General features: G+C 55.1%; 7 protein-coding genes across 7 annotated transcripts; 2 read left to right on the top strand and 5 right to left on the bottom strand.

Moving 5' to 3' along the window:
• Positions 1–20: 20 nt before the first annotated feature.
• Positions 21–1,869, bottom strand: V2A60_001109 (serine hydrolase domain-containing protein; the record flags this gene model as incomplete). The annotated part of the gene is made up of 3 exons (XM_083252474.1): positions 21–1,144; positions 1,204–1,326; positions 1,380–1,869. 3 exons carry the CDS (start codon positions 1,867–1,869, stop codon positions 21–23), a joined length of 1,737 nt encoding a protein of 578 aa, XP_083108600.1.
• Positions 1,870–2,529: 660 nt separating this feature from the next.
• V2A60_001108 (uncharacterized protein) lies at positions 2,530–3,693 on the bottom strand (the record flags this gene model as incomplete). Its single annotated transcript, XM_083252473.1, has 1 exon — positions 2,530–3,693. One exon carries the CDS (start codon positions 3,691–3,693, stop codon positions 2,530–2,532), a length of 1,164 nt encoding a protein of 387 aa, XP_083108599.1.
• A 2,603-nt stretch (positions 3,694–6,296) lies between these two features.
• Positions 6,297–7,623, bottom strand: V2A60_001107 (uncharacterized protein; the record flags this gene model as incomplete). Its single annotated transcript, XM_083252472.1, has 3 exons — positions 6,297–6,740; positions 7,068–7,479; positions 7,547–7,623. 3 exons carry the CDS (start codon positions 7,621–7,623, stop codon positions 6,297–6,299), a joined length of 933 nt encoding a protein of 310 aa, XP_083108598.1.
• Positions 7,624–7,845: 222 nt separating this feature from the next.
• V2A60_001106 (uncharacterized protein) lies at positions 7,846–8,470 on the bottom strand (the record flags this gene model as incomplete). Its single annotated transcript, XM_083252471.1, has 3 exons — positions 7,846–8,137; positions 8,185–8,355; positions 8,418–8,470. The coding sequence occupies 3 exons, from the start codon at positions 8,468–8,470 to the stop codon at positions 7,846–7,848; spliced, it is 516 nt and encodes a 171-aa protein (XP_083108597.1).
• A 1,957-nt stretch (positions 8,471–10,427) lies between these two features.
• Positions 10,428–12,530, top strand: V2A60_001105 (uncharacterized protein; the record flags this gene model as incomplete). Its single annotated transcript, XM_083252470.1, has 1 exon — positions 10,428–12,530. The coding sequence occupies one exon, from the start codon at positions 10,428–10,430 to the stop codon at positions 12,528–12,530; it is 2,103 nt and encodes a 700-aa protein (XP_083108596.1).
• Positions 12,531–13,319: 789 nt separating this feature from the next.
• V2A60_001104 (uncharacterized protein) lies at positions 13,320–15,356 on the bottom strand (the record flags this gene model as incomplete). The annotated part of the gene is made up of 1 exon (XM_083252469.1): positions 13,320–15,356. One exon carries the CDS (start codon positions 15,354–15,356, stop codon positions 13,320–13,322), a length of 2,037 nt encoding a protein of 678 aa, XP_083108595.1.
• Positions 15,357–15,590: 234 nt separating this feature from the next.
• Positions 15,591–17,399, top strand: V2A60_001103 (U4/U6-U5 snRNP complex subunit PRP31; the record flags this gene model as incomplete). The annotated part of the gene is made up of 2 exons (XM_083252468.1): positions 15,591–15,839; positions 15,891–17,399. 2 exons carry the CDS (start codon positions 15,591–15,593, stop codon positions 17,397–17,399), a joined length of 1,758 nt encoding a protein of 585 aa, XP_083108594.1.
• Positions 17,400–23,745: the final 6,346 nt, after the last annotated feature.

Here is a 23,745-nt window from a genome sequence, read left to right as displayed (position 1 = left end):
CATCTTGCCTGCTACAGAATCTACTCCAGAGCCTTCATAATCCCTGATCGAAGGAAAGGCACCTCGAAACCCATCACCTTGTTCCCTTTCCGATAAAAAATGACGCGATCCAGAGGTTCGCCGCCGTAATGGACCCAATCACCCATCATCCAGCCCAAGCAGTCGTCCCTGTCCAGTCCCGAGCCGGGCATGTCCACGGCGGGCGGCACAAGAGCATCTGGCCACAGGCGCCAGACTTCCTTGACGACACCGCTGTCGCCCTCAAAGGTGACATTCTCACTCAGTTCCGTGGGAAACAGCCGCACCGTGTCCGACACCTTGGGCCCAAACATGCCCAGCGACTCATTGAGCACCTTGACCCAGCCGGCCAGGATGTCCGCGTGGCCCCTGGCCAACGACGACATCAGCAGCGAGTCTTCATCGAGATCGAGCCTAGCCCTCACCGTCTCATTCGCCATTGTGTTGTTCCCGCCGCCGCCGACAAATGTCCGGCCGTACTCTGCTTTGGCGTGCTCCCGCGTCACGGCGTCCGCGGCGCCGACGAGCCCCGACAGCGCCGCGTCGTAGATGGATTCGAGGGCGCCATTGTCTCCCGCCGTCAACACTACGAGGCCGAGGCCGTACTCGTCGACAAGCGCCAGCTGGCTGCGGTACAGCGGTGCCGTGCCGCTCTTGGCGTACACGGCGATTGGGTGCGGATGGTCAGGCGTGAGGCTCGTGTAGCGGCGGACCTCCCAGGGCATGCCGACGGCCGAGGCTACGTTGCCGGAAAAAGACGCGGGTTTGAGCCACTGGCGTGTCTGCGCTGGGGAGAGCGCCGACGTGCGCGACAGAAGCGCGCGGGCGAGCCGCGACAGATCGGCCGCCGAGGAGACGAGCCCGCCCTGCGGCGCGTTGACACCGTAGTCGGCGCCCCAGCCGCTCTCGCCCGGCGGGATCACGGCCTTGGCGGCGTTGCCCGGAGAGGGCCGTGTCGAGGTAAGACCCAAAGGCTGGGCGACGAGGGAGTGCACCTGCTGCGTGTAGTTGAGGCCCGTGTGCGCCTCGACGGCCAAGGCGATGAGGGCGAAGGCGGCGTTGGAGTACGCCGGGCGAGCACCGGGCGGAGCAACAGGGTAGGAATCTCGGAGACCAGTTTGGAGTTCTGTGACTTTTCAGTTTCCTGGAACAATAACCATATATAGGGGAAACAGGAGAACGCACGTTGGGCTGTGCAGCCACCGTTGAGGCCGAGGACGCCGCACGGCGGGTAGTCGGATTCGTGGATGGGTGGGAACCCCAGCGATAGGTAGACGTCTTTGAGAAAGTAAAAGTCGGAGAAGCCGTCTGTCCTCAGTCAGTAATGGGATCTTTGGATCAGGGATTTGACATTGACGTACAGTTGGTTGGAACGCCAGCCGTTTGTGACGCCAGCATCCGGAGGGTGATGCTGTCCCACTCGGCGCCGTCGAGTAGGGGCAGGTACGTCTTGACCGGCACGTCCAGGTCCAGGCCCGCCACCAGCAGGATGTAGTCGGTCACCACCTTGGTGATGCTGCCGACGAGGTACTGCGAGTCGGCGTCGATGATGTCGGTGCCGTCAACGTTGCCCTCGGCGCGGTGGTGGTACTCCCACAACGGGGCAGCGTCGGCGTCGGCCTGGTCAGCGGAGACAACGGCCACGGAAAAGGAAAGGTTGTGCGTCGCCCAAGGAACGTCGATCCGTCCGGCGACAATGGCGTCAAACGTGTGCGCGAGGCCGATGGCGGCGCGGCGAAAGGTGGCCGCGTCGCCGAGGCGAGATGGTTTGGGCAGGACAGGACCTTCTGGGCGGCAGTCGAGCGCGCAAGAGGCGAGAGTCGTGGAGTAGAGGAGGGGAAAGAGCTTCATTATTGCGGGTGATGGGCAGAAATAAATGGACAGAATTCTACGCATTCATCCTTGTTCAATAACAGTAATCTACATGATATTTATATATATATACCATACATTAGCATTTTACACCAAACGTTCTGTATTATTTCAGCGTCGACTTACACGCACCAATTTTAGTGCAATACGAATTACGCCGACCCGCTGGTTGTCTGACCAATTACAATCCCCCTAGGCCGATCTCCTTCAGCGGGCCCCAGCAAAAAGCGATACGAAATACGCAGGGAATAGCTGAAATAGGTCGGGAGCGCGCTAAAATCGAAAAATACGCCCTATGCGATGCATTGTTCCCGGTTGTATCAGGTCCAGATGGCGTTGAAGGGGCATACGTTCGAATTAAGGCAATATGCCCGATGCGACCGAAGCAATCCGACACTGACACCTCCGTCACTTGCTTATGATTGAGGGAGGGGAAAGGGGTTAATAGTTGTTTCTAGAGGATAAATAGTATAAATGAATTCATATATACAACTAGCCGTCTAAACCGGAAATTTGTAACTCGTAATATCAATAACTCGTGATGCACACTATCAACGGAGATATGACGTGCAAGACGATGGAATTTCATCGTCTTGCACGTCATACCTCCGTGGCCTCTCCCACCCGATCCAACCCCATCTACGGCGCGAGCTCGCAGTCGCGGTCGAAAAAGGACCACTTCCAGCCAGTGTATGCGCCGCCAATGTTGAGCGAGGTGATGGGAGAATCAAACAGCCAGCAGTTGTGCTCGTTGCCGTCGAGCGAGCCGGCCTCGAAAGTCTTGCAGCCGGCGTCGGCCTTGCACGCCTGCTGGCAGTCGCCGAGCGTCTCAAGGCGCAGGCTCTGGATGGGCTTGGTGATGAAGCTGCCCTGCAGGCCGCAGCGCGACTGCACGTCGCAGTCGCGGTCGTAAAAGTTCCAGCTGAAGCCGTCCTGCGCGCCGCCAATCTCCATCTCGGACAGCGCGTGCGGGAACAGCCAGCAGTTGTTGCCGTCGCCGTCGACGGTGCCGGCCTCGAAGGATTTGCAGAGCGAGCCGCGGGCGCGGCATGCCGAAGCGCACTCGTCGATGCTGTCAGCCTTGGTCGCGTGGCTCGGCGGCGTGACGAAGCTACCGGCAACGCCGCACCGCGTGCTCGTCGACGTGGTCGTGTTGGTGGCCGTGCTGTTGAGGCTGGCGGTGGTGCTGTTGAAAAGCGAGCCGCTGGTGGGCAGCACGGCCGGCCGAGTCGTCGTCGTCTGGTTGCGCGCTGTGGTGGCGTTGGCCGAGCTTGACGGCAAGACACCGGTGGCCAGCGGGATGCGAAAGTCGGTGGTGTTGTGCCGGGTGAGGTCAGAGCTCGAGGACGGCGACGAGTGGTGCGACGTGGCCGTGGTCGAGTTGCTGGTCAGAGCAGTGGTCGAGTTGGCGTAGCGGCTGGAGGGAGTCGTCAGGGCAGCGGCCGAGTTGGCTTTGGTGGTTCTCTCGGCAGAAGTGGTTGTGCTGTCGGTGGACTGGAGGCTACTGTCCTCGGTGGTGCTCGAGGTCGTCGAGGTCGTCGAGGTCGTCGAGTCGGTGGTGGTTGACAGTGAGGTTGTCAATGTGGTGAGAATGGTCGTTGTGCTCGTCGTCGTGGACTCTGAAGACGTGGTAGTTGTCGTGGACGAGGTTGTAGTCGTGGAGGAGGTGGTCGTCGTGTTGGTAAAGTTGCTCCAGTTTTGCGACACAATCTCACCGTCCTGTCTCGGGGCGTAGGCATTGCGGTCGTAGGCGGCGCCGAGCACCACCAACTGAGCCGCCAGCAGAAGCCCCTTGGTCTGCATCTTCAACTACCTTGCTTTACAGATACAAGGAAGTTTTGTATAGGAAGAAGAAGAAGCAGGTTAGGGGGGAAAGGAGAAGAGAGGAGTGGGAACCAAAACCGACAGAGGCGGGAGGAGAGAGCACTAGAAAAAGGATGGCCGCTATACATGGGTGCCATGGACCCAGCATGGGCCTGGAGTCTCTTTCTCTCTCCGCATGTTGAGCCAGGAAGATTGACCCGCCCGGACCAGCCAAGTTGATCTTGCTCCGGAACAGCAAGCTTGCTCCGCACCGCGCGTCATGCAGGCGAACGGTCGATCCTGTTAGCCCACAACAGTTGGGTGAGAAAAGTGGGAAACAATAAGCCCACTCGGCGGGACCGACTCGTGCTAGTGACTTGACCTGAAGGACAAGAGCTGGGTTGGTGCTGCGGAAACCGGGCTCGGGCGGGGATTAGACTCTACGCTTGCAGAGCCTCAGCTCCGGTGCGAGTCCCAGGGCGGGGGAAAGGTTTTTCTCGCAGCAAATTTTTGTTCAATCGCTTGTTGTGGCCCGCTTCTTGTTTCGCTTTGACGGATTCTGACTCCCTAAATATAAACCTACTGGGTAAGTACACTCAGTTGTAGATGAGGCATCAGGTAGGGACAATGCAAACACTCAACAGTCGTCCGGCACATACCAACCTGATCGGCTTCCCCTCCCATCTCCAGCCTGATACATTGTTGACCGTCGACTTTCATATGAACGCCACCGCCATGTGTTCCGAGGCGCCTGGGATGGTGTGAAGCGTGCCAAGTAGTGGCCGTCAGATGTTTTGCGCAGTGCAGTGCCGAGGCAGATGGTGAGTTCAGGTCAAAGCGCCTCCGCATTTTTCCCCACAAAGAGCCTCGACCTCTTGTTTCCCCGCCCCCGGGCCAACCCCGCAAACCACGTCTATCAAATCAATTGCGAAGAAAAAGTAATGTGGTCTTTTACGAGAATTGAACAAATAGGAATCTCACTCCCCGGCTCGACGTGCGATGGGTGGGATGGAAGAACCGAGGAATCGTCGTTGGTAGCCAACGTCCGTGCCAGGCCAATCCCACGTAAATGAGTCCCCACCCCTCAGCCTCTTTTTTACTTTCTTCACCCGCACGCAGCAGGAGTAATACTAGTAATATTGGCCTATCCCCGCAGACTAGTCAATTATGAGATTTATTACCAGAAAGCGTTGCCCGGATGGCTTTCTATAACTTGACGCGCCGGAGCAACAGCTGTGTCTCAACTCGTGGAACCAGGCCTTGGTCTGGATATTCTATAAAGCTCAGTTTATTACAGAAACAGGTACTTTGTCAATACCATTCGAAAAGACGCTGTCAAACGTGGAAATGGTGGGCTGGGCATACTTCTCTCCGGTCTGGCCACCCAGTATCGCTCCACCATCGTACCAGGTTGTCTAGTAATAATTTTTTGGGCCAGTATAGTAGTACCTCTCGTACCTTCGTAATGGCGTTTTTGTGCGCCACACAGCACATAGGCGTCGCCAACTGAATATAGCCGATTCAGCTTCCACGCCAGGTGCTTCCAAGTGACTGGAACGTACGAACCAGGTCGGAATCCTTCTCACAAAAAAAACGCCCGTAGGGTCTCGGTGCAGCTGGAAAAGTGAATGGACATTGGAGTTTCAGAAAAGAAGAGAGAATTAAAATCGCCATCTAATTGATCCCTCCCCAGGTGACGGACATGTGGCAAAGAGCGTTGAGAACTGGGGCAATTCCCTTCAACTTTCGGTTTTGTTTCCAATACTTTGCTATTTTTGGTTCCGTTTTCAGCTCTTCTGGCAGAGACGGGTCTGTCATTGGCAAACTCAGGATTCAGTCAGGTTGTTGTAGTATAGCGAGCCGCAATATGCGATGCTCAACGCAGCCCATCCCTTGAAAGCCGCCATCAGAACAGGCGACCGTTGGTAACAAAGTTTCTGCAGCTTCAGTCTGGGATGCATCCCGAGGGGCCTCTCTCTTGTTCGCTCTCTTCACTTTTTTCATGTTCTTCTGAAATCGCGCCCGCTGCGTTGAACGATTTTGGCATTTGCTTTGACAGGCTCACAGTACTAATCAACATTTTCTTCTTGCTGTATGCTTCCAAAACACGCAACTGTATGAGGAACAAAAGCATAGGACTCTGGCAGGAAGAACAAGTGGCATCCGGACAATGGTGATGAAAGAAAGAATAGAAAGTGCCACGTATGCGGTAAAGACTCCTCGAAACCCTGTTCAAACAAAGTGGCTAGAATGATCGTAATAAGCGAAAACGCTTCAACCGACAATACTATAATTCAGCGTCAAAAAGATTTATCTTCAGGGGTAGGCGGGCTGGTGGCTGTACCGCCAGTTATTGAGGCTGCTGTGCAAACGCGGAACTGTTCTAAAAGATCCATTTCGGTTCTGCAAACCTTTGTGCATATCGAGCCACAATAGGCCCAAGACCAGTCATGCGAACAGAATCTGCTGCGACAGAATCTTCGACAATTTGCTCGATATCATCTCATAAGTCAGGCTTGGAACGGCCTGTCACAACCTTTATCACAACGCCACCACTGTCGCCCACCTCTTCAGATCGCTTCAGCACCACCAAGAAGAAGCCTCTACAAGATAATCCTCGACAACGCCTCCCTATCCGCGCTCGCATTCGCCACCTTCGAAAACGCTCCGTACTTCCGATATAGCTCCGCGGGCGGTCCGCTCTCGATGAGCCGTCCGTCGTCCAGGACGAGCAGCTGATCAAATTCGGCCACGCTCGCAAGCCGTTGCGCCACCACAAGGAGCGTCCTGCCGGCCAGTCTCTTGCGCAGCGTGTGCTGAACGATTGCAACTGCATCGGCGTTGATGAAGATCGTGGCCTCGTCCATGAAGACCAGGCGGCGGTCGGCGAGCAGAACCTGCCCGAGGCGGATCAGCTGGCGTTGTCCCTGGGAGAGGTCCAGGCCGCCGCGGCTGACGGTCACGGACAGGTCAACGCCATCGGTTGATGCGCGAAAACCAAGATACAAGGGCAGGTAAACGGTGGCAGTGCTCACATCACAATACCGCTCAATGCATCAGATTGCACAAAAGGGGTAGTGTAGCGCCACTCCAGAGCCTCGTTTTAACAGTGTCCGATGCCCAAAAGGGAGATTCAAAATGTCTTTACGTACACATAGTGGCATATAAGTTAGATTCACTTTTCATGTGATGTAGAAACGGTCCTGATGGAAGAACAGCATTCACTTCACGAGCACTGCGAGGTAGCGTGCAAAGTCGAACAACCGGCATCATCGTTGATCACTGACCCCGCACAGTTATATAGAAATTGGCTGTGGCGCAGCCGGGGTCGCATTGTATGAAATCCTCCCAGCTGGCAGAAAGAATAGCGCCACGACGGGAGCACCGCGAGCCTCTGGATAGTGATGTGTGCCTGGGCCGGGAGACGTCCAGCCGGCACCTTGCCAGCCGCTCATGCCCTTGAGCTGCGCTCCTTCGGCCATTGGAATGACGCAGTTTATCTCGCCATAGGGGTGCAAGTGGTACTGGCCGCGCAGGATGCCTCCGTCGTCCTCACTGAGCGCACGGGGGTCCATGTAGACTGTGGTGATGCTGCAGAAGCGCGTGGCCTCGGTGGGCGGGCTGATACGTGTGCGACGGTAGTGTGCGCCCTGCACCTCATCAGTGGCGACCCATCCCTCATTTTTCTCGAGGCCCTCACGAATCAGACGAGCAAACTCATCGTAAAAGGCGTTTCCGGGGCCGTACTCGCGGTTCAGGCGCTCCTCGAGATCGCGGCCAGGGGTGCTGTGTGCAGATCGCAGATCATGGCTTAGCGGGCATGGCGACCGCGAGTGGGTATGCGCCCACTTACAGATTTTCAACTTCAGATAGAAACTCTCCCACGCGTTGTATGAGTCTTTGACAGTTTGTGTGCATAGTTGAAGACATTTGAATAGAGTCAAGTGTTGATGCAGGTGGCGAAATGTGAGGGGTAAGCTAGAGTACTTCTAGCATGAGGTCGGCTAAAATGCTGCTCAAGTCACTCACACGACAACACCCTAGCAAGCTACTTTGATTTCAATATAGGGCTCAATTTACATATTTCTCGTACTACTATATTATCCATTCAATTAGATCAACTTCATTATATCATTGAACCGGTTTGGTCATTTAGGCAGCCATAACGAGACCAGCAATAGCGGCAATACCAGCCACGATATTGGCCGTTGCGGCGGCGGCAGCGGCGCTGGACGGTGTGGTGGATGGTGTAGCCGTCCTAGAGCTAGAAGTAGATCCAGACGTTCTGGTGCCAGTATTGCCCGAGGTTGTAGTGCCCGAGGTCGTAGAATTGTGGCTGGTGACCGCGGAACTGCTCGAATGGCGCGAGCTAGACGAGGAAGACGAGCCTTCAGTGCTGGACGAGATGGAAGTCGACACAGAAGAAGACTCCGAGGTGGTAGGGCTACAGTTTGTTAGCATTGGAAATGCTGCAGATTTGCCATTACTCACAAGGGATGCGTAGTGTGCGTCGAATCGCTGGTGATGATTGGGATGGTGATGCTATCCGAGCCACTAGTGGGAAAGGGGGTGAAGGAGACGATTGGCATGATTGTGAGGCTGCCGGTAGGGGTCGTCTCTCCTCCAGTCTGAACAGGATTGGTGTTGTTGGGGGGGTCGTCACTATCAGCACTGGTGAGCTGAGCTGAACTAGGACTACAATACACGGTACGACAAGGACCTACCGAGGACCAACCGCGCTGACGACAGCGACGAGTGAGAGGAGAGCAAACTTCATAGTGATGGCTCGTATGGGGCTATTGATTGCGATCTGTAGAGTATGAGAAAGTCTACACCAGTGTTGGAAAGGATGCAGACGAGATTTTAAAGAGAAGCTGGCAAACTGGTTACGCGGCACTCTGGCGATCGAGACCGTGGCGATGGTTGCGCTCCTGCCCAATTCGGACGCCCCGCTGACATTGCGGGGGAGACAGTGCGATTCGGGGACTTTACCCCGGGAATATCTGTTCGCACTGTACAATGCACAGTACGGTGATACCCTGAATACGAGATGGGCAAATTGTAACCTGCCTGTTAGGTGAAGGATATGTTAACATGGTGATGATACGCGTAGGCCATGATGAGATTCGGCATCATGTGCGAAGATCTTTTGGTTTCATGTCCATCATAGTTGTACTATTTTGGTTTCAAGCGGCCGCCAAGGACGGGTCAAGACATGGCGTGTGGGCGGGCAATATTGTCGAATTCGCTCAAAACATGACTGCAGATACGGGCAACAGACCACAATCCCGCGGGCTGTAGGCTTGTACAGATAAAAGGCCAAGACAATACTCTGTCCTCAGTTTTGTGGTCAAATGCGTCGTCTTGGCCGCATGGAGTAGTTTATGGGTCCCGGCGCGGGACGAGCCTTGCTGGCGCCCATTACTGTTTGTAGGAAGGGATAAGAAGGCGTGTTCGAAGTTGTTTTATTTTGAACATTTCCACCGACAATTCAGGGAAACAAAATCCCACAAACGTGGACGGCCGGGCGGTCGAGATGGACGACACACGGTGACATCATTGGCAGAAGAGTACTGAGTACTTGCCAGGCTGGTATCGAGTGTGGCGCAGTGGGGCTGGTGACAGGACTGGGCGAGGCTTTTTGCCGGGCAGTCTGTCTGTTGTGAGTCTGACGGCACTCAACACATTTGCGCGGATATGGCCGTAAATTTACGTCCCCCCTTGGATCGATACAGTGAGGCTGTGGTCTTCGGATGAAACCTTGTGCTGTCGGGAGTGAGGGACTTGGTTGCAGCGGTCGTGGCAGTGGTAGAGCGACACCAGTGCGCCGGAGCCCGGGGCAGCCGATGACAATGGTAGCAGAGTCTGCAGCGGGATGAATCGTGCAGGGCTCTAGCCGTTGCCTCTGCCACAGCGGAGAATCCCTGCTGAGTCATAGTAGGCCGCAGAGTAGTTGAAGAGCATGACAACATAGGGGAGCAGCATATTTGTACTGTGATAGCCCGTGGCGCAGCAACTGCCTCGGGCATACCCATCATCACAGCCCGAACCTGCAAAATCAAGTCAGCAATCAAGAAACAAGAGCTCGACACCACTTTAATGAATGGGCCTGATCAATAGCATAACTGCAGAGCCATAATACGCTTCTTCCAGAGCCAACTAGATGGCGAGACAGAGACCAGGGTAGGGGTACTTGTGGCCCGTGTACTTTTGCTTGGCCGCCTGCCTCTTCCTTGCCACTAATTGCCCGGTGCCCGCCATGCCCGCCTCTCTCCCCCCATCTACCGTCATGGCTGCCCCTCCTCAACGTCAACCTCATGCCCCGCCAATCTTTTCTACCGTCTTCCCCTGCCCTGCCTGCCTCTTGTATTTTTTACCGCCCGAGCCATCTTGTCCAAGGAATTTCTACCCAATTGACAGCGAGTCATCAATCTTCTTTTCACACCCTAGACCCCGAGACCACATACGTTAGCTCAATCCCAGGCTCAGACCGACCCCTGGTTCGAGCCAGCCCACTCGTACTCACTTCGTTATTCGCTGGGCTCGGCGCCACCCTCGTTGGCACTTGCTTGTCTGACGCTTCGCCTCATTCAAAACGCCCGCTTCTCCACTAGCAACTCGTCCTCTTCAACTCAGGTCTCCTCCGATTTTTCGACTTGCACAGCATATACAAACTCTTTCAACAGCATCAACCTACCCAGTCCACATCACCAGATCAAGGGCCTTTACTGCCCATGGCCTCGTACGACCCCTATGACCGGGACTATCCCCGCCAATATGTTCGCGAAGAGCGTCGAGAAACTGCTCGGGACAGATACCTCGACCCCCGCGACCTTCCCAAGACGCACTCGCGCGATCTAGTTCCGCGTCAAGACAGTGACCTCTCCGTAGAAGAGATTCGCCGCGACTTTCCACCTCCCACGGGCAGAGATGTACGCCGCGCCCGCTCCGCCGGTCCCTGGGACGACGACTACGGTCGCCCTCGTGGCTACGGCGGCTATGATCGCTACGACCCTCGATATGATCACGAACGAGACCGAGATTATGACCGCCGTCATCATCGTGGACCCAGCAGCAGCATCTACCAAGACGAGGAGCGCTCCAAGAAGGACAAGGCCAAATCCAAGCAGGAAAAGATTATTGCAGCAGTCGCCGGCGCCGCTTTGCTTGTCGGCGGAAAAGAATTATACGATCGTCACGAGGCCAAGGAGGGCGGCAGCGATGTTCATCGAAACCCGCTCTCATCGGCGGCCCTCGCAGGCTTTGGCGCTCTCGCAGGATATCAGGGTGCCGAGTTCTACAGCAAGCAGCAAGCCAAAAAGGACCAAAAGGCCAATCTTCTTCTTCAGCGCGGCCGAGATGGCCAGCTCAATGAATACTACTCGGACGAAGAGGATGGCAAGGAGAAGAAGTCAAACAAAAACTTTCTCGAAAGCGCACTCGCTGCCACTGGCCTAGGTGCTGCTGTAAAGCAGTTTACGGGAGGCGGTGGTGACGACAAGCAGTCCCGCCGCGGCAGTCCCACTAGATCGCGAGCGGGCTCTCGCGCCGGCTCCAAGGAACGTGGTGCGGGGGGTAATAAGATTCAAAAGGCCGCCATGGCTTCTCTACTGGCCGGTGCCACCGAGGCATTCCGCGTGGCCAAGGAACCCGGTGGTTGGAGAGGTGAAAAGGCTAAGCGTGTGCTAACCGCCGCTGCCGGTGCAGCCACTGTGGATGCTGCGCACGGCGGTGACAAGGGCACCTTTGGCCTTGCCGAGTCTGTCATCGGTGGTCTCGTCGGCAACCGTCTCATCAACGGCTCCAAGAGAGATATCGAGGAGGACGAAAAGACTGGCCGCAGCCGATCTCGATCCAGGGCCCGTTCCAAGAGCGGTGGTGGCGGCGGCGGGGCTGGACTTGCTGCGCTCGCTACTGCTGGCCTTGGCGCTCTTGGTGCTAAGAAGGTTCTTGATCGCTCACGATCTCGCAGCCGCAGTCGCAGCCGTCGTGCGGATTCCTATGATTCCAGAGACGCATCTCCTGACCGCCGCCGACAGCGCAGCAGAAGCCGCAGCGTTGTCGACCGTGCCCGCAACAGCCTTGCCAAGCTCGGAATCGGCAGTGCTGGTGCTGGTGCTGTAGACGACCACCGACGACGAGACCAGGACGATTTTGACGATGGCTACCGCCACCGATCTCGGCGCCACTCGGACGACTACGACGACAGAGACAGCAGAAATGATAGAGATGACAGAGATTACGCACGTGCACCCAGAGGCGGTCGCGACCGGTCGGCTTCGCGAACCCGCCGCCGTGGGGGACGTTCCGACTACGGGTCGGACACAGACCTGGGAGACTCGGACGACGATGAGAGAAAGGCAAAGAAAATGAGAGGTAAGCAATTGATCACTTCAGGTCTTGCTGGTGTTGCCACCATCCACGCTGCACACGAGGTTTTTGAAAGTCTGGAAAAGCGTAAAGCAAGGCAAAAGGCTGTCAAGTCTGGGCAGCTGTCCAAGGTCGACGCTAAGAAGCTCAAGACGAAGGCCATCATGAAAGATGCTACAGCCATTGGCATTGCCGCGATGGGGATCAAAGGTGCCCTCAGCAATGTCAAGGAAGCCAAGGAGATGCAGCACGAGTGTAAAAACTTTCAGCAGGAAAAGGCCCGTCGTCATGAGAGGCGAGAACAGCGTCGTAAGCGCCAGGAACTGGGGCCACGCCGTCGATCCGGTAGTCTGCCTCCGCCACGACAGCAGAGGTGGATTGACTGGGAAGATGGCATCCCTCACTACGACGACGGGTATTATACATCGCGCCCTGCAGCTCCGATGATGCCGCATCGCCCATTATAAGCAGCAGTCAGCCATGGCCGCCTGACTGCTTATGATACGGCCTACTTTGCCTTTAATGCAGCTTTCCCGCATACAAACTCTATTGGCTGGATATTCGTGGCGTCCAATTAGCGTTGCACCAAAAGACTTTTTTGTTTTCAACCGTCCAGGAACTGAGACTAATACGTGATGTGATAGACCATCGTCGATACTAGGTGGAACCGCCTGCGACAGACCAACGGGGCGTGGCCACGACGCCAAAAGCAGGGAGAGTGCCACAGTGTGCGATGCAAATACAGGGGGTTTCCTGCATGAGGATGCCGACTATCCGAGAAGGATTTATGGAACTTGACGCGATAGAGACGCCAATTCAAAGGCTTCATGCTACATGAAAATCTCTTTACATGATTTAATGAGTGCTACCACTAGAGACAGATACCTGAATGGAAATTTTCTATTTTTTTCCTCATTTTGGAAGTCATAGGAACTATGAACTATGGTGTGCAGAAAAACGGTGAACAACTTTCGATTAATGCAGTGGAGTTGGGCATGGCTTGCAGCTGTGGTGCAAGGATGACATCACCACTTGAATCGAGCTGTCCAAGAAAATCAGGGCTCTACAGTCACGTTGAGTGGGCGCATAGACCCTTTGCCTGTCCCAGTAGTTGGAGACCAATCAGAAACGAGTGCAGTAATAAAGAGCCATTACAGCCACCCACTGTATGTTGTATACATGACTGTAAAACAAATCATTTTTTCAGAAAAAAAAGAACGCTAATATACAACACTACCACCACAGTCCCTGGCTCCTCACGACAGGCTGCCGCCCGTCTGTTTCCAGCTCTGCGCCATGGCCAACATGTTGGACAGGTTGCCGGCCTGCTTGTCGTCGGCGGGGAAGACGTAGTCAAAGTACTCCTCGTAGGTGTCGTCGTCGCCGCCCTCAACGCGGCGCCTGCGCTTAACGCGGCGGGGCATCTGGGCCTGCACAGCCTCGATGTCGTCTGGCCCGCCGTGCGTGCGCTCAAACGACAGCCAGGCGTTGAGCAGCGACACGCGCTCCTCCTTGAGGTCCTTGTCGCGCATGCTCTTGTGCGCGCGGGTGAAGACGGCGCGGGTGCGCGCCTTGGCCTCGTCGCTGACGGGCTGCTCCTCCTCCTCATCCTCCTCTCCCTCGTCGCCGCCCTCGGGAATATTGACCTCAAAGTGCGCGTAGCTGATCCACACCTTGACGTGGTCCGTCTTGTCGAGGAGGCGCTCGTACAGCGCCCGCGCCCTGTCGTACTCGCCCTCGCCCTCTTCAAAGTCAATGTACGCCTTCCAGAGGAGCTCCGGCATGTCGAGCTGGTCCTGGCCGACGGCGAGCTCGTAGATGGCGCGCGCGCGGTCAATATCCTCGAGCGCGCACTCGAGCTCGGCGAAGCGGATCCACGTCGTGCAGTTGGCCGGGTTGTACTCGACGTGCTTCTCATAGAGCGTGCGGCACCGCGCAAACTCGTACAGCCGCCGCTCCAGGTCCACGTAGCCGACAAAGAGCCTGTCTTTGGGGCACATGCCGAGGGCGCGGCCCAGCAGCTTGCGCGCGGCCGTCAACTGACCCTGCCGGATCTCAAACTGCGCCGCCAGCAGCCACATCTTGGCAAAGGTAAACTTTTTGTGCGGGAGCAGGCCCAGACACGTCGTATAGATTTGGCGCGCGCGCTCCGCATCCTGGCCCTCCACCTCCTCCCAGATGGCGTAGAAGATCCAAAGGTAAATGTACCGCCGCCAGTGGCGCTTCTCTTGCGTAGGCGGCACCTGCGCGACGGCGCGCTCGTACACGTCGCGCACGCGGTCGGCGTCTCGGGACGTCTCTTCCAGGGCCGCAAAGTCGAACCAGGCGTCATAGTTTTTGGGGTTCTCCCGGACCAGCCCCTCATAGTACACGCGGCGCTTGCTCAGCACTACATCCTCGACGCCATCCTGGTCGCCAAACTGCTTTTCAAATGTTGTGTAGCTCTTATGTAGCGCCGCCGACTTGGAGCGTGGCAACCTGTCCAGGGCGTACTTGTAGATGGCTCGGGCGCGTTCGTATTCCTTGAGTTTGGATTCGAAGCGGGCGTAGGCAATGAAGAGCTTCTCATCGACGAATTCGTCACCCAGCGACTCGACCGCGTTGCCAAACACGTCTCGCACGAGGTCGCTCGTGCCAAACTCCTCCTCAAACTTGGCCCACTTGATCCAGTTGCGCGGCTCGGGGTGAATCTGCGTAAACATGCTAAAGATTTCGCGCGCTCGTTCAAACTCGCCGTATCGCTTCTCAAGCTTGATATACGCGCTCCAGGCCGCCTCGTCGGGCTGCCACTGCATCCAACGGTCAAAGACCTGCCGGGTGCCGGGAATATTGCCCAGCATCTCCTCCATGTAGACGTATTTGTACCATAGCTTGTCGACACGGGGTAGACGGGTGACAGCGCGGTCAAGGAGGTTTCGCGCATGGTTTACATTGCGTGTCTTCATCTCGGCTTCGATGTAGCGTACCCATAGCTGCACTGAATTTGGGTGTACGTCGAGGGCGCGTTCAAAGACGGACCGCGCGCGCGCAAACTCCTTTTGTTCCAACTCCCACGCGGCGTACTGCGTCCAGTTGCGCAGGCTGATGCGGTTGCGCCGTACATAATCCTCAAACTCCTTGCGCTTGCGGCCCTGGTACTCGTGTAGCTCCTCGAGATCTGAGAAGCGCTGCTGCGGCGCCTGGATCCCGCCCTCTTGCCTGTCGACTGCCTCGCGCAGCAACTGCTCAGCCGAGATCTGCACAGGGGCGGCGGCCTTGTTCTTGACCCGAGGGGGCCCTCGTGTCGACTCCATTGGCGGCTCGTGGGGTTTAACGTGGCTGTTTGAATTGATGTCGTTGGACGGCGTTCATTGCTGGGATGGCGTGGTCGAAATTTGGCTGCCGGCGCGATAAGATTTATCGTGCACGGACCACCCTAGGCAGCTGTGGCTGGCGGCCAAAATATTTAGTAGCCACCCTCCAGCATCACCTTCAACCTTCCATCGCGACGCGCATTGTCAGCAGTCAATAGTTTGACAGTCGCAGCCATGTCTACTGTTGCGGACGAATTGCTCAACGATTTCGGCAGCTCGGGTGATGAAGCCGAGGAGGTGGAAAATGGCCCGGAAACCACAAACGGCGACGTCATGGAGGTAGACGGGTCTGAGGACAAGGCAGAGGAGGACTTGGATGATGAAGAGGCATCCAAGGCCAAAATCGAAAGGATGCAACTTGGTGGTGTGAAGGATGTGCGCAGCGTAGCCAGCTTGATGGCAACTTTGGAACCTATCCTAGAAGTAAGTCTCTGCCCTGGATGCGATCATGTTTCATGGCACTAACTGGTTTAGAAAATTGCACAGTACCAATCGCAACCGGCCACGCAAACGACTGTCGGAAACATTGAGGATCACCCGGAATATCACCTTTTAACGCAGTCGAACAGCCTATCTACGCAGATTGACGGTGAGGTGGCGCTGGTGCACAAGTTTATCCGCGATCACTACTCGACGCGCTTCCCCGAACTCGAGCGACTCGTTACGACGCCGCTGCAATATGCCAAGGTCGTTTCCATCATAGGCAACTGCCCCATGACTTCGGAGAGTATCAAGGCGCTACAAACATCGACGGACAACCCGCTGGGCGTGGGCCTCAAGGCGGTGCTTGACGGACCGTCGCTCATGATTGTTACTATTGAAGCTACTACATCAAAAGGCGAGGAAATGGCGCCGGAAGAGCTTGCACGAGTGCGCCAGGCGTGCGACATGATGATTGCACTCCACGCGGCCAAGACGAACTTGACGGAATACGTACAGTCACGCATGAACATCTTTGCGCCAAACCTTACGGCGCTGATTGGGTCGCTTACTGCCGCGCAACTCCTCAATGCTGCCGGTGGTTTGACGGGTTTATCCAAGACTCCAGCCTGCAACTTGCCATCATGGGGGTCCAAGAAGCGCCAAGCCGGGTTAGCGACCAACATTGGTGTGCGCCAACAAGGGTTTCTCTACAACTCGGATATCATACGTGGCATACCCAACGATCTCAAGAAGCAAGCTATGCGCATCGTCGCGGCGAAGCTTGTTCTGGCCGCGCGCGTCGACCGCATCCACTCAAGTCCTGATGGATCTACAGGCGACAACCTCAAGTCACAATGTCTAGAGCGGCTGGAGAAGCTCACGGAACCCCCGCCTAACAAGGGCGCGCGCGCTCTGCCCGTACCCGACGACAAGCCCTCGCGCAAACGCGGTGGACGTCGGGCGCGCAAGGCCAAGGAGGCACTCGCCATGACAGAGCTGCGGCAGGCTCAGAACCGCATGGCGTTTGGCAAGGAGGAGAACGAGGTGGGTTTCGGCACGGGGTCGGGCACCGTCGGGCTGGGCATGATTGGGCAGGCCAACGACGGGCGGATCCGCGCGATGCAGGTTGACCAGCGTACGCGCGCCAAGCTGAGCGCCAAGAACAAGGGCTGGGGCGTTGCGAGCACTGTCGGCGGAGGCGCGGCGTCGACCATCAGCGGCTTCGGGCAGACCAACAGTATGGACCTGCGCGGAAAAGGCCTGAGGACGTCGGGCGTGGGAAGCACTCTCGGCGGTGGCGGCGCCGGCACCGGCACGGCGTCATCACTGGCGTTCACGCCGGTGCAGGGCCTGGAGCTGGTGGCCCCGAAGATGCAGCCGGAGCTGAGTAAGAAGCGCAAGGCGGAAGAGGACCGTTGGTTCCAGGGCGGTACGTTTACGCAGTTGAGCGGCGCCGGCAGTTCAGGGTCGTCGAATGGGTTCAAGATTCCGGAGCTGCCAGCATCTAAGAGGCAAAATACAGGTGCGGGCAACATGGGGCCGCCGCCGCCGAGGAAGTGAACAGATGGCGCAGTTCCGGGATCTACCATGAAATCAAAGTAGCTAGCAGTGGTAGGATGTAGGCTGCGCTTGGGTTTTTTTTTCTTGTTCTTTTCATTTGGACTCCTCGGCGAATGGCGTTTGCGGGAGAATGGGCCGCCCATGTTATGTCATGGCTATATCATGATGCACTAGATAGGCATGTAACTTTGCAACTGTACATCCAAAGATTTACCCATACTTGCGAGTTCTCGGCATGCGTCCGAATGGATTTTTCCGTGTGATGAAAGATTGCGATTCATGCGGGTAATGATTTTCACTCAGTGGCGACGGCAAGTACCTCGATATCAATCCCCTCGCCCCGCGCGGGGTACATGTACATGCTCTCTGTTGTACCAGCTTAGATGAACCATGGACCAGTTACGAGGATATAGTGTGTTTGTGTGTGTGCATTTGCGTGTGTATACATTTGCTTTCAAAATAATGAATGGGCCGCGCGAAACAATCCATGTACGACTGGCATGCAAATCTTTGGGCCCAGAGGCGAAATAAGCCAGAGGCGAAATAAGTAGTGTTCACGCGCCAAGGGGCAAGAAGAGCGCAAAAAGAGTTGCGGGACAACAAGTCCGTCACGACAAACATGGGGTTTCTCCGGGGTGGCAATGGCAGAGTACATGCACAAGTTGGCACAACATTGCCAAAATCCATGTGTGTGCCCGAATGCGTGTGTGTGGCGTGAGTGAGTGTGCTTCAGCGTGTCGTGTGTGTAGTAAAGACAGAGAAAAAAAGTGGTGTGTGGCTCGTAGAGACTGCGAGATCTCGATGGTCACGTCACCAGCCACAAATGATCACAGACACGGACATGTTTCCTCTACCGGCAGGTACATACGTCCCCCCAAAAAAAAAGTCAGGATCCCCGTTGATGTTCATTTCACAAAAGCAAGGCATGGCGTATATGGAAGAACTGTCGTGTGGCTTTTTCCTGCGGTGTGTCCACTGTCCACCACGTTGCGGGTTTTGTGTGTTGGTGCTCGACATTTGTTTCTGGCAAAAGTCGTTGACATCAGTCAGCCCAGAGCGGCCTACTGATTATATTGACCGCCTCTAGCTTATTTCCCAAAAAAAAATCTGCTATTATTTTGAGTGAAATAATAACCCCCGGTATTAGTCAAGAGTTGTCAACTTCTGGGTCTCGCAGACTCTTTCCTTTTTCCTTTCCTCTTCCTTTTCTTTTTTTCCTATTTTTCTTTTTTTTTTCCATTTATTTGAATTTCTTTGGTGTCGGCGCTGGTGGCGTTTTTGGTTGTCTTGTCTTGCCTTGCATCGCATGGATGATCTCACAGTTTGAGGCCAGTTGTAGCGCGCAAATGCAGGGTAGCGTGACCATGCCCGCTGTTTTGGTCGAGATGGTTTTTTTCTTTTCGGTCACGCAAAGGAGGGGTCTGTTTTCTTTTTTCCTTCTTCTTTTCTTCTTTGCCTCGTCTACCTCGGTAAAAAAAAAAAGGACTCGAATAGACCAAAAAAAAAATGCGGTCTAGGGGTGGAGGGGCGTTGGTTCAATGTAATAAAGACGTAAAAGCAGGGCTGCTTACAAGCGGAGCCGCAAAGTTACGAGATGAGAGGAGCAAGAACATGGCCTACGTGACGATGGAGTAAGGACGTTGGGTAGGAGAGAGATGTGCAGTTTGCTCCGCAGGGTATGCCTTTGGACCAGGCTTTGGTTACCATGCCAAGTGACAGCAGCGGGGTTGCCTTTTGTCTTTCCTCACCTCTTCAGCAAAGATGAGATTTCCCTAGATCTTGATGCACGGTAGATGGATGCGAGAAAAAAACAAGTCCAAATAACCCGATTCGAGACACTGGAGATTTGGGATAGATGGCTTCTGGTGTCTGTTTCGATATACTGTTCGGGCTTGAAAAGCCACCTTTGACGGCGTTGCTATCCAAGGGATCTATGACGTAGATGGCCCTTTGTGCCGTTGCTTTTCCTGTTCCTTTTTTTTTTAAATGGCAAGGGAGGTCCCACGTTACTTGAATTACGACCGGGGTACGAAGAGGGAATAAGAAAGGGCAGGAGGCGTGAGCATTGGCAGCTGATTGAGGATGGGTGAGAAAGGGGGGCGGGAGAGAATACCTGACGATGCTGGGCGGCCATCATATGTCTGCAAGTACCGGGAAGGGGGGGTGTGCATGTGTGAGAGCACTGAGGTGTGCTGTGACCGGGAAGGCATCGAGATCGTGAGATTATAAACATATAGGTTATTACATATTCCAGTTTATTTTATTTTTATTTTTATTTTTATCTTGGTTTTTCCTTGGCCGCTTTGGTTGGCCAGGGCAAGGCTGGCGGGCCTGCCGATGAGGGGCAAAGCCCAGGCAAGGTACGGGGATTGGGGGATACTAATCCGTACAGAGGGGGCTCCAGGTATGAAGGTATGAAGGGACGTGGCGGGGAGGGGCCCGAGTGCAGGGCAGAGACGGTCAATTTGAGAGGCTATGCCGATAGCTGTATTTTTTGTTTTTTCTTCTCTCGGGAAAATAATCACTATTATCCAGTGAAAAAAAAATCGGAACAGTCGGATGCGAAAAGAAGAAAAATGCAGTGCTCAGGCTGGACCCTGCTAATAGAAGAACATGAACGGTGACTGGGACGGAATAAAGATCCAGTCACACCGTTTGGCGCAGAGTTGAGCTTGACAGCGCCGCCCATGGGCAGCGAATAATGCCAAGGGGTATAGGAGTGAACCGTAATCCATAATCCGTAATCTGGAGGCTAAATGAAATTTTATTAATATTCAAAGCCCGCATCTAAAGAGCAAATATCCGTACAATAGTACTTGCTTCAGGCCTGCTTGTTCGTTTGCATTGCCCAGTGCCGTTTAAGCCGCCTGTGGCTGGGGGCGTGGCTGGAGGTGTGGCTGTAGAAGAGAACCCAAAATACTCACAAGTCCGCCCCCCTGTGGCGCCAGAGGTACCCCGTCTGACGGGTTCCCATGAGTGATGTGCACTCTAGGTACCTACTCAGTAAGGCTCGACTATTTTCCCGATTCACCAGCCAAGTCCCGATCTCAGAAAAGAGTCGGGTGCTAACTAGAAGAGGCCAGCCGACTGAGCCTGCTGTGGAAAAAGCACACACACCCAAAACGCACGCACGCATTGCAGCCTTTCTTCTGCCCTCGAAGGAGCCCAAGTGCCAAAAAAGAGCCGGGATTGAGTTTTGCAGGGACCAAGTTTTTCCATGGATTCCCCTTTCCTTGTTGGCCCCTGGGCCCTGGCCCTGAGCGCCTAGCGAAAACGTTGATTTTCGTCTCTTTGCAGAAAACCAAGATACATGTTTCCTTCAAGAGGCGCGCAACATAATCGCCGCCGCATATGTATGCAGGACAACTTGTAGTCGGCCAACACATTGTCAGTCGTCGTGTCCAGAAAACCATCACCGCCCACCATCACCCACGAGGCTACCATGTACTGGAAACGTGGATGGATAGTCTCGTGGCAGAAGCCTCCGCCACTGATTAGTTATCCAAGTCCTTGGCAACCCATGGCGCGGAACTTGCGGCGGCTTGCCATGGCCTGCACCCCGTGGAAAACCACTAACAAAAGGTCACCACCCACCCTGTGATTGATAACGAGCCTCCTTCTTTCCACCAAAGCACGACATCTCACCATCGAGATGTTGGTCTGGCTGCATCGAGATGCTGCTGCTCTTCTTGCCACTGGGCAATCGCGTGACTGTCGTTTCTTCTGACAAGCCCACGTTGGGATGCGCAAGTTTCTTACCCTTTTTCTTCTTCTTCTTCTTCTTCTTCTCTTCTTTCCGATCCCTTTCCGTCGGTTCGCTAAAACCAAACTTTCCTTTTCCGTTTCTTGTTCCCCTTTCCCGTTTCCCACGTAGCCGCATTTTTTGCGCTTGGTAATGCCGTCCAAACGCAGTGTGTCGCCGCCACCGGATAGCAAAAGTTCATAGTCTCTCACGTCGACGTGACGAGACCGTGATCGCGTAATAATTCTTTTCGGCCATCTTTAATATAGATGCCCGCCTTTCACATTTGCCCTCGGTTCTTCATGACCCCTCCATGCCCTCTTTCCTAAGCCCGGGTCGCCCGGATCCGTTAGGCTGGGCGTCATGACAGACTATTGGGTACCAAGTCCCCCAACACGGCCGCCCATACCAAGCTTGACTGGCTGACTGGGCGCCACACCACAGTGGGTGGACTGCCTCGCCTTGGCTCTCCAGGGTTCTTTCCTGCCTCTCGGCAGGGCTTATTTTTTTTTTTCATTTCTCGTTTCGGGGTGCGTTGTGCTGGGACAGCTTTCCCCGCAGCCTTGAATTCAGGGACCTTGGCGTCTTGGTTACACAAGCCGCCGTTCCGTACCGGTTGGCGGCCATGGCCAGCTATAGACGCCACCGGACTGGAGGTGGGAACGATATATTGAAACATGACGGCGCACCGAATAGACATGAGCTGTTTTGCTAAAATCTATGTCGTCACGACTTAACACTGGCCTTTCTAGACGTCAACCGACACCGCTCCTGATACTCCTCATCGAGTCTTCATCACGCAGTTATCAGGCGAGGTTTCCAGGCGCTCCTGACATGCGAGCCAAGTCCCGGCAGCCCACACAAGGCTGGCCATTGACTAGGCAGTGTCAACCGCAGTCATTCAGTAATCCGCTCCAAGCCCGCTGCAAACTGGCTCTCTCCGCAGCCGGTCTGATCCAAACCCCCCCCCCCCCCCCCCCCCCCCCCCCCCACCCCCACCCCCCCGCCCGGGACAATGGCCCCCTCAGTTCGGTCCAGTGTCGAGTCATTTGGTAGGTAGGTAGCACTCTCTCTCATCCCCTCAAGAACTCCCGCAAAACGGAAACTCCTGCCCCCTCCACCTGAGGAAATACGACGTCGACGAGAAAAGACCAAGAAAATGTCCATGACGGATATGTAATACATGCGAAACCGGGTGGACTGACCAGACGGGCGTAGAACAATCTAGGCCTTACTGTGATTGGCTGAGCGATACATAAGCTGAGCCATCCACAAAAGTCGTCTTTGCCAAGATGGCAAAGTTGAGAATCCCATGTTTTTTTTGCCCTTGACCCCAGTACTCCCGTTGTACCAACAAGCATGTGGCGGGTGGCGTGCTTGTGCTTTTTGGCCAAGGATGCAACAGGTTAGACACCCACCCCCCGGTTTAAAAGTGGCTGCCACATGCAGTTCATCGTGACACCAATGAAAGAAGCAGGACGACACGGCCAAGATTGTCTGCCCCCAATCATTGGTCAGCGGTGGTTAGAGGGAGGGGGAAACGAGACGGTAAATCGACAGAACGGTGCGAGTGCCGTCACGTCTACCTTTGTGGGCACAGTCTCGGCGGCTTGGGTGCCATTAGAGCCGAGAGAAAGAAAGCGAGCAGAAAAAAAAGAAGCAGAAAAAAAAAGGGCGCGATAAGCTAGTAATAGACCCTGATGCAGTGGCCTGGGACCCTTTTTCTCTTTGATGAGTTATCGATAGCTGAATACACTCGTCAGCAAGGTGCCAGCCACGCCAGCCAAGTCCTATGGCGGTTTGAAACTTTGGTGGGAAGCGCTATTGTCGTGCAAGCGAGGGCGATCCATCCACTAACTAGTGGGTGGCAAGGCTGTTATGACGGACTCGGTATAATGATACCGTACCCGGGGTTGTACTGATAGACGAAGGGTCGATAGCCTGCTGGCGATTTTTCTGTTCTAGTCTTTTTGCGCCTTGTTTAGATTGTTCATGTTTAGTTTTACAACACAACTGAGCCAGCCATGTATTCCTTTTCTCTTTCCATGCAGTCTTCAATTTTTTTTTCTTTTGCATCGGGCGCTCGGCAGCTACGACCCTTCCCAACTAGCTAGCTAGGGGCGTGTGCGGTGCATGTCTACTCAGCCTCCATGACGTCGACGATTTGTCGCGGCTTTATGGCCAAGCAACGTATGCCAATTCCCGCGCCCAGGCCAGTTGCGAGCACCACGAAGAGGGTTCACACCCAACTTCGGCAACGGGCTTGTTTCGCTAGCGCGTGCGGAACAACGTCTCCGGCCAGATTCAACATTAAATTGGGAATGTTGTAAGCTATAGGGAAAAGCAAAGCCAGTAATAACTCGTACCAAGCCTCTGGGTAGCCTCGAGAAGCAAGCAAGGAACAGGGGACGAGGGGGTGGGAGTTGGCCGACAAAAAGCGGCGGTGACACACCCGAAAAGGGAAAAGTGGTTGAGATGACAGTTTACAAGAAATTCGAGCTGTCATCCGTCTTGCGAGTACTTTTTTTTCTGAGCATGACAATGCGCCTGGATTCACAATGCGAAGAAGGAACTTGGTTGCTTGGCAATGCATCGTGGCAGGGG

Source organism: Cordyceps javanica, chromosome 1 (genome assembly GCF_051103115.1).
Source record: "Cordyceps javanica chromosome 1, complete sequence".
Lineage (NCBI taxonomy): Eukaryota > Fungi > Ascomycota > Sordariomycetes > Hypocreales > Cordycipitaceae > Cordyceps > Cordyceps javanica.
The sequence above is the reverse complement of the archived record's forward strand: the minus strand, read 5'-3'. Positions and strand labels throughout refer to the sequence as shown.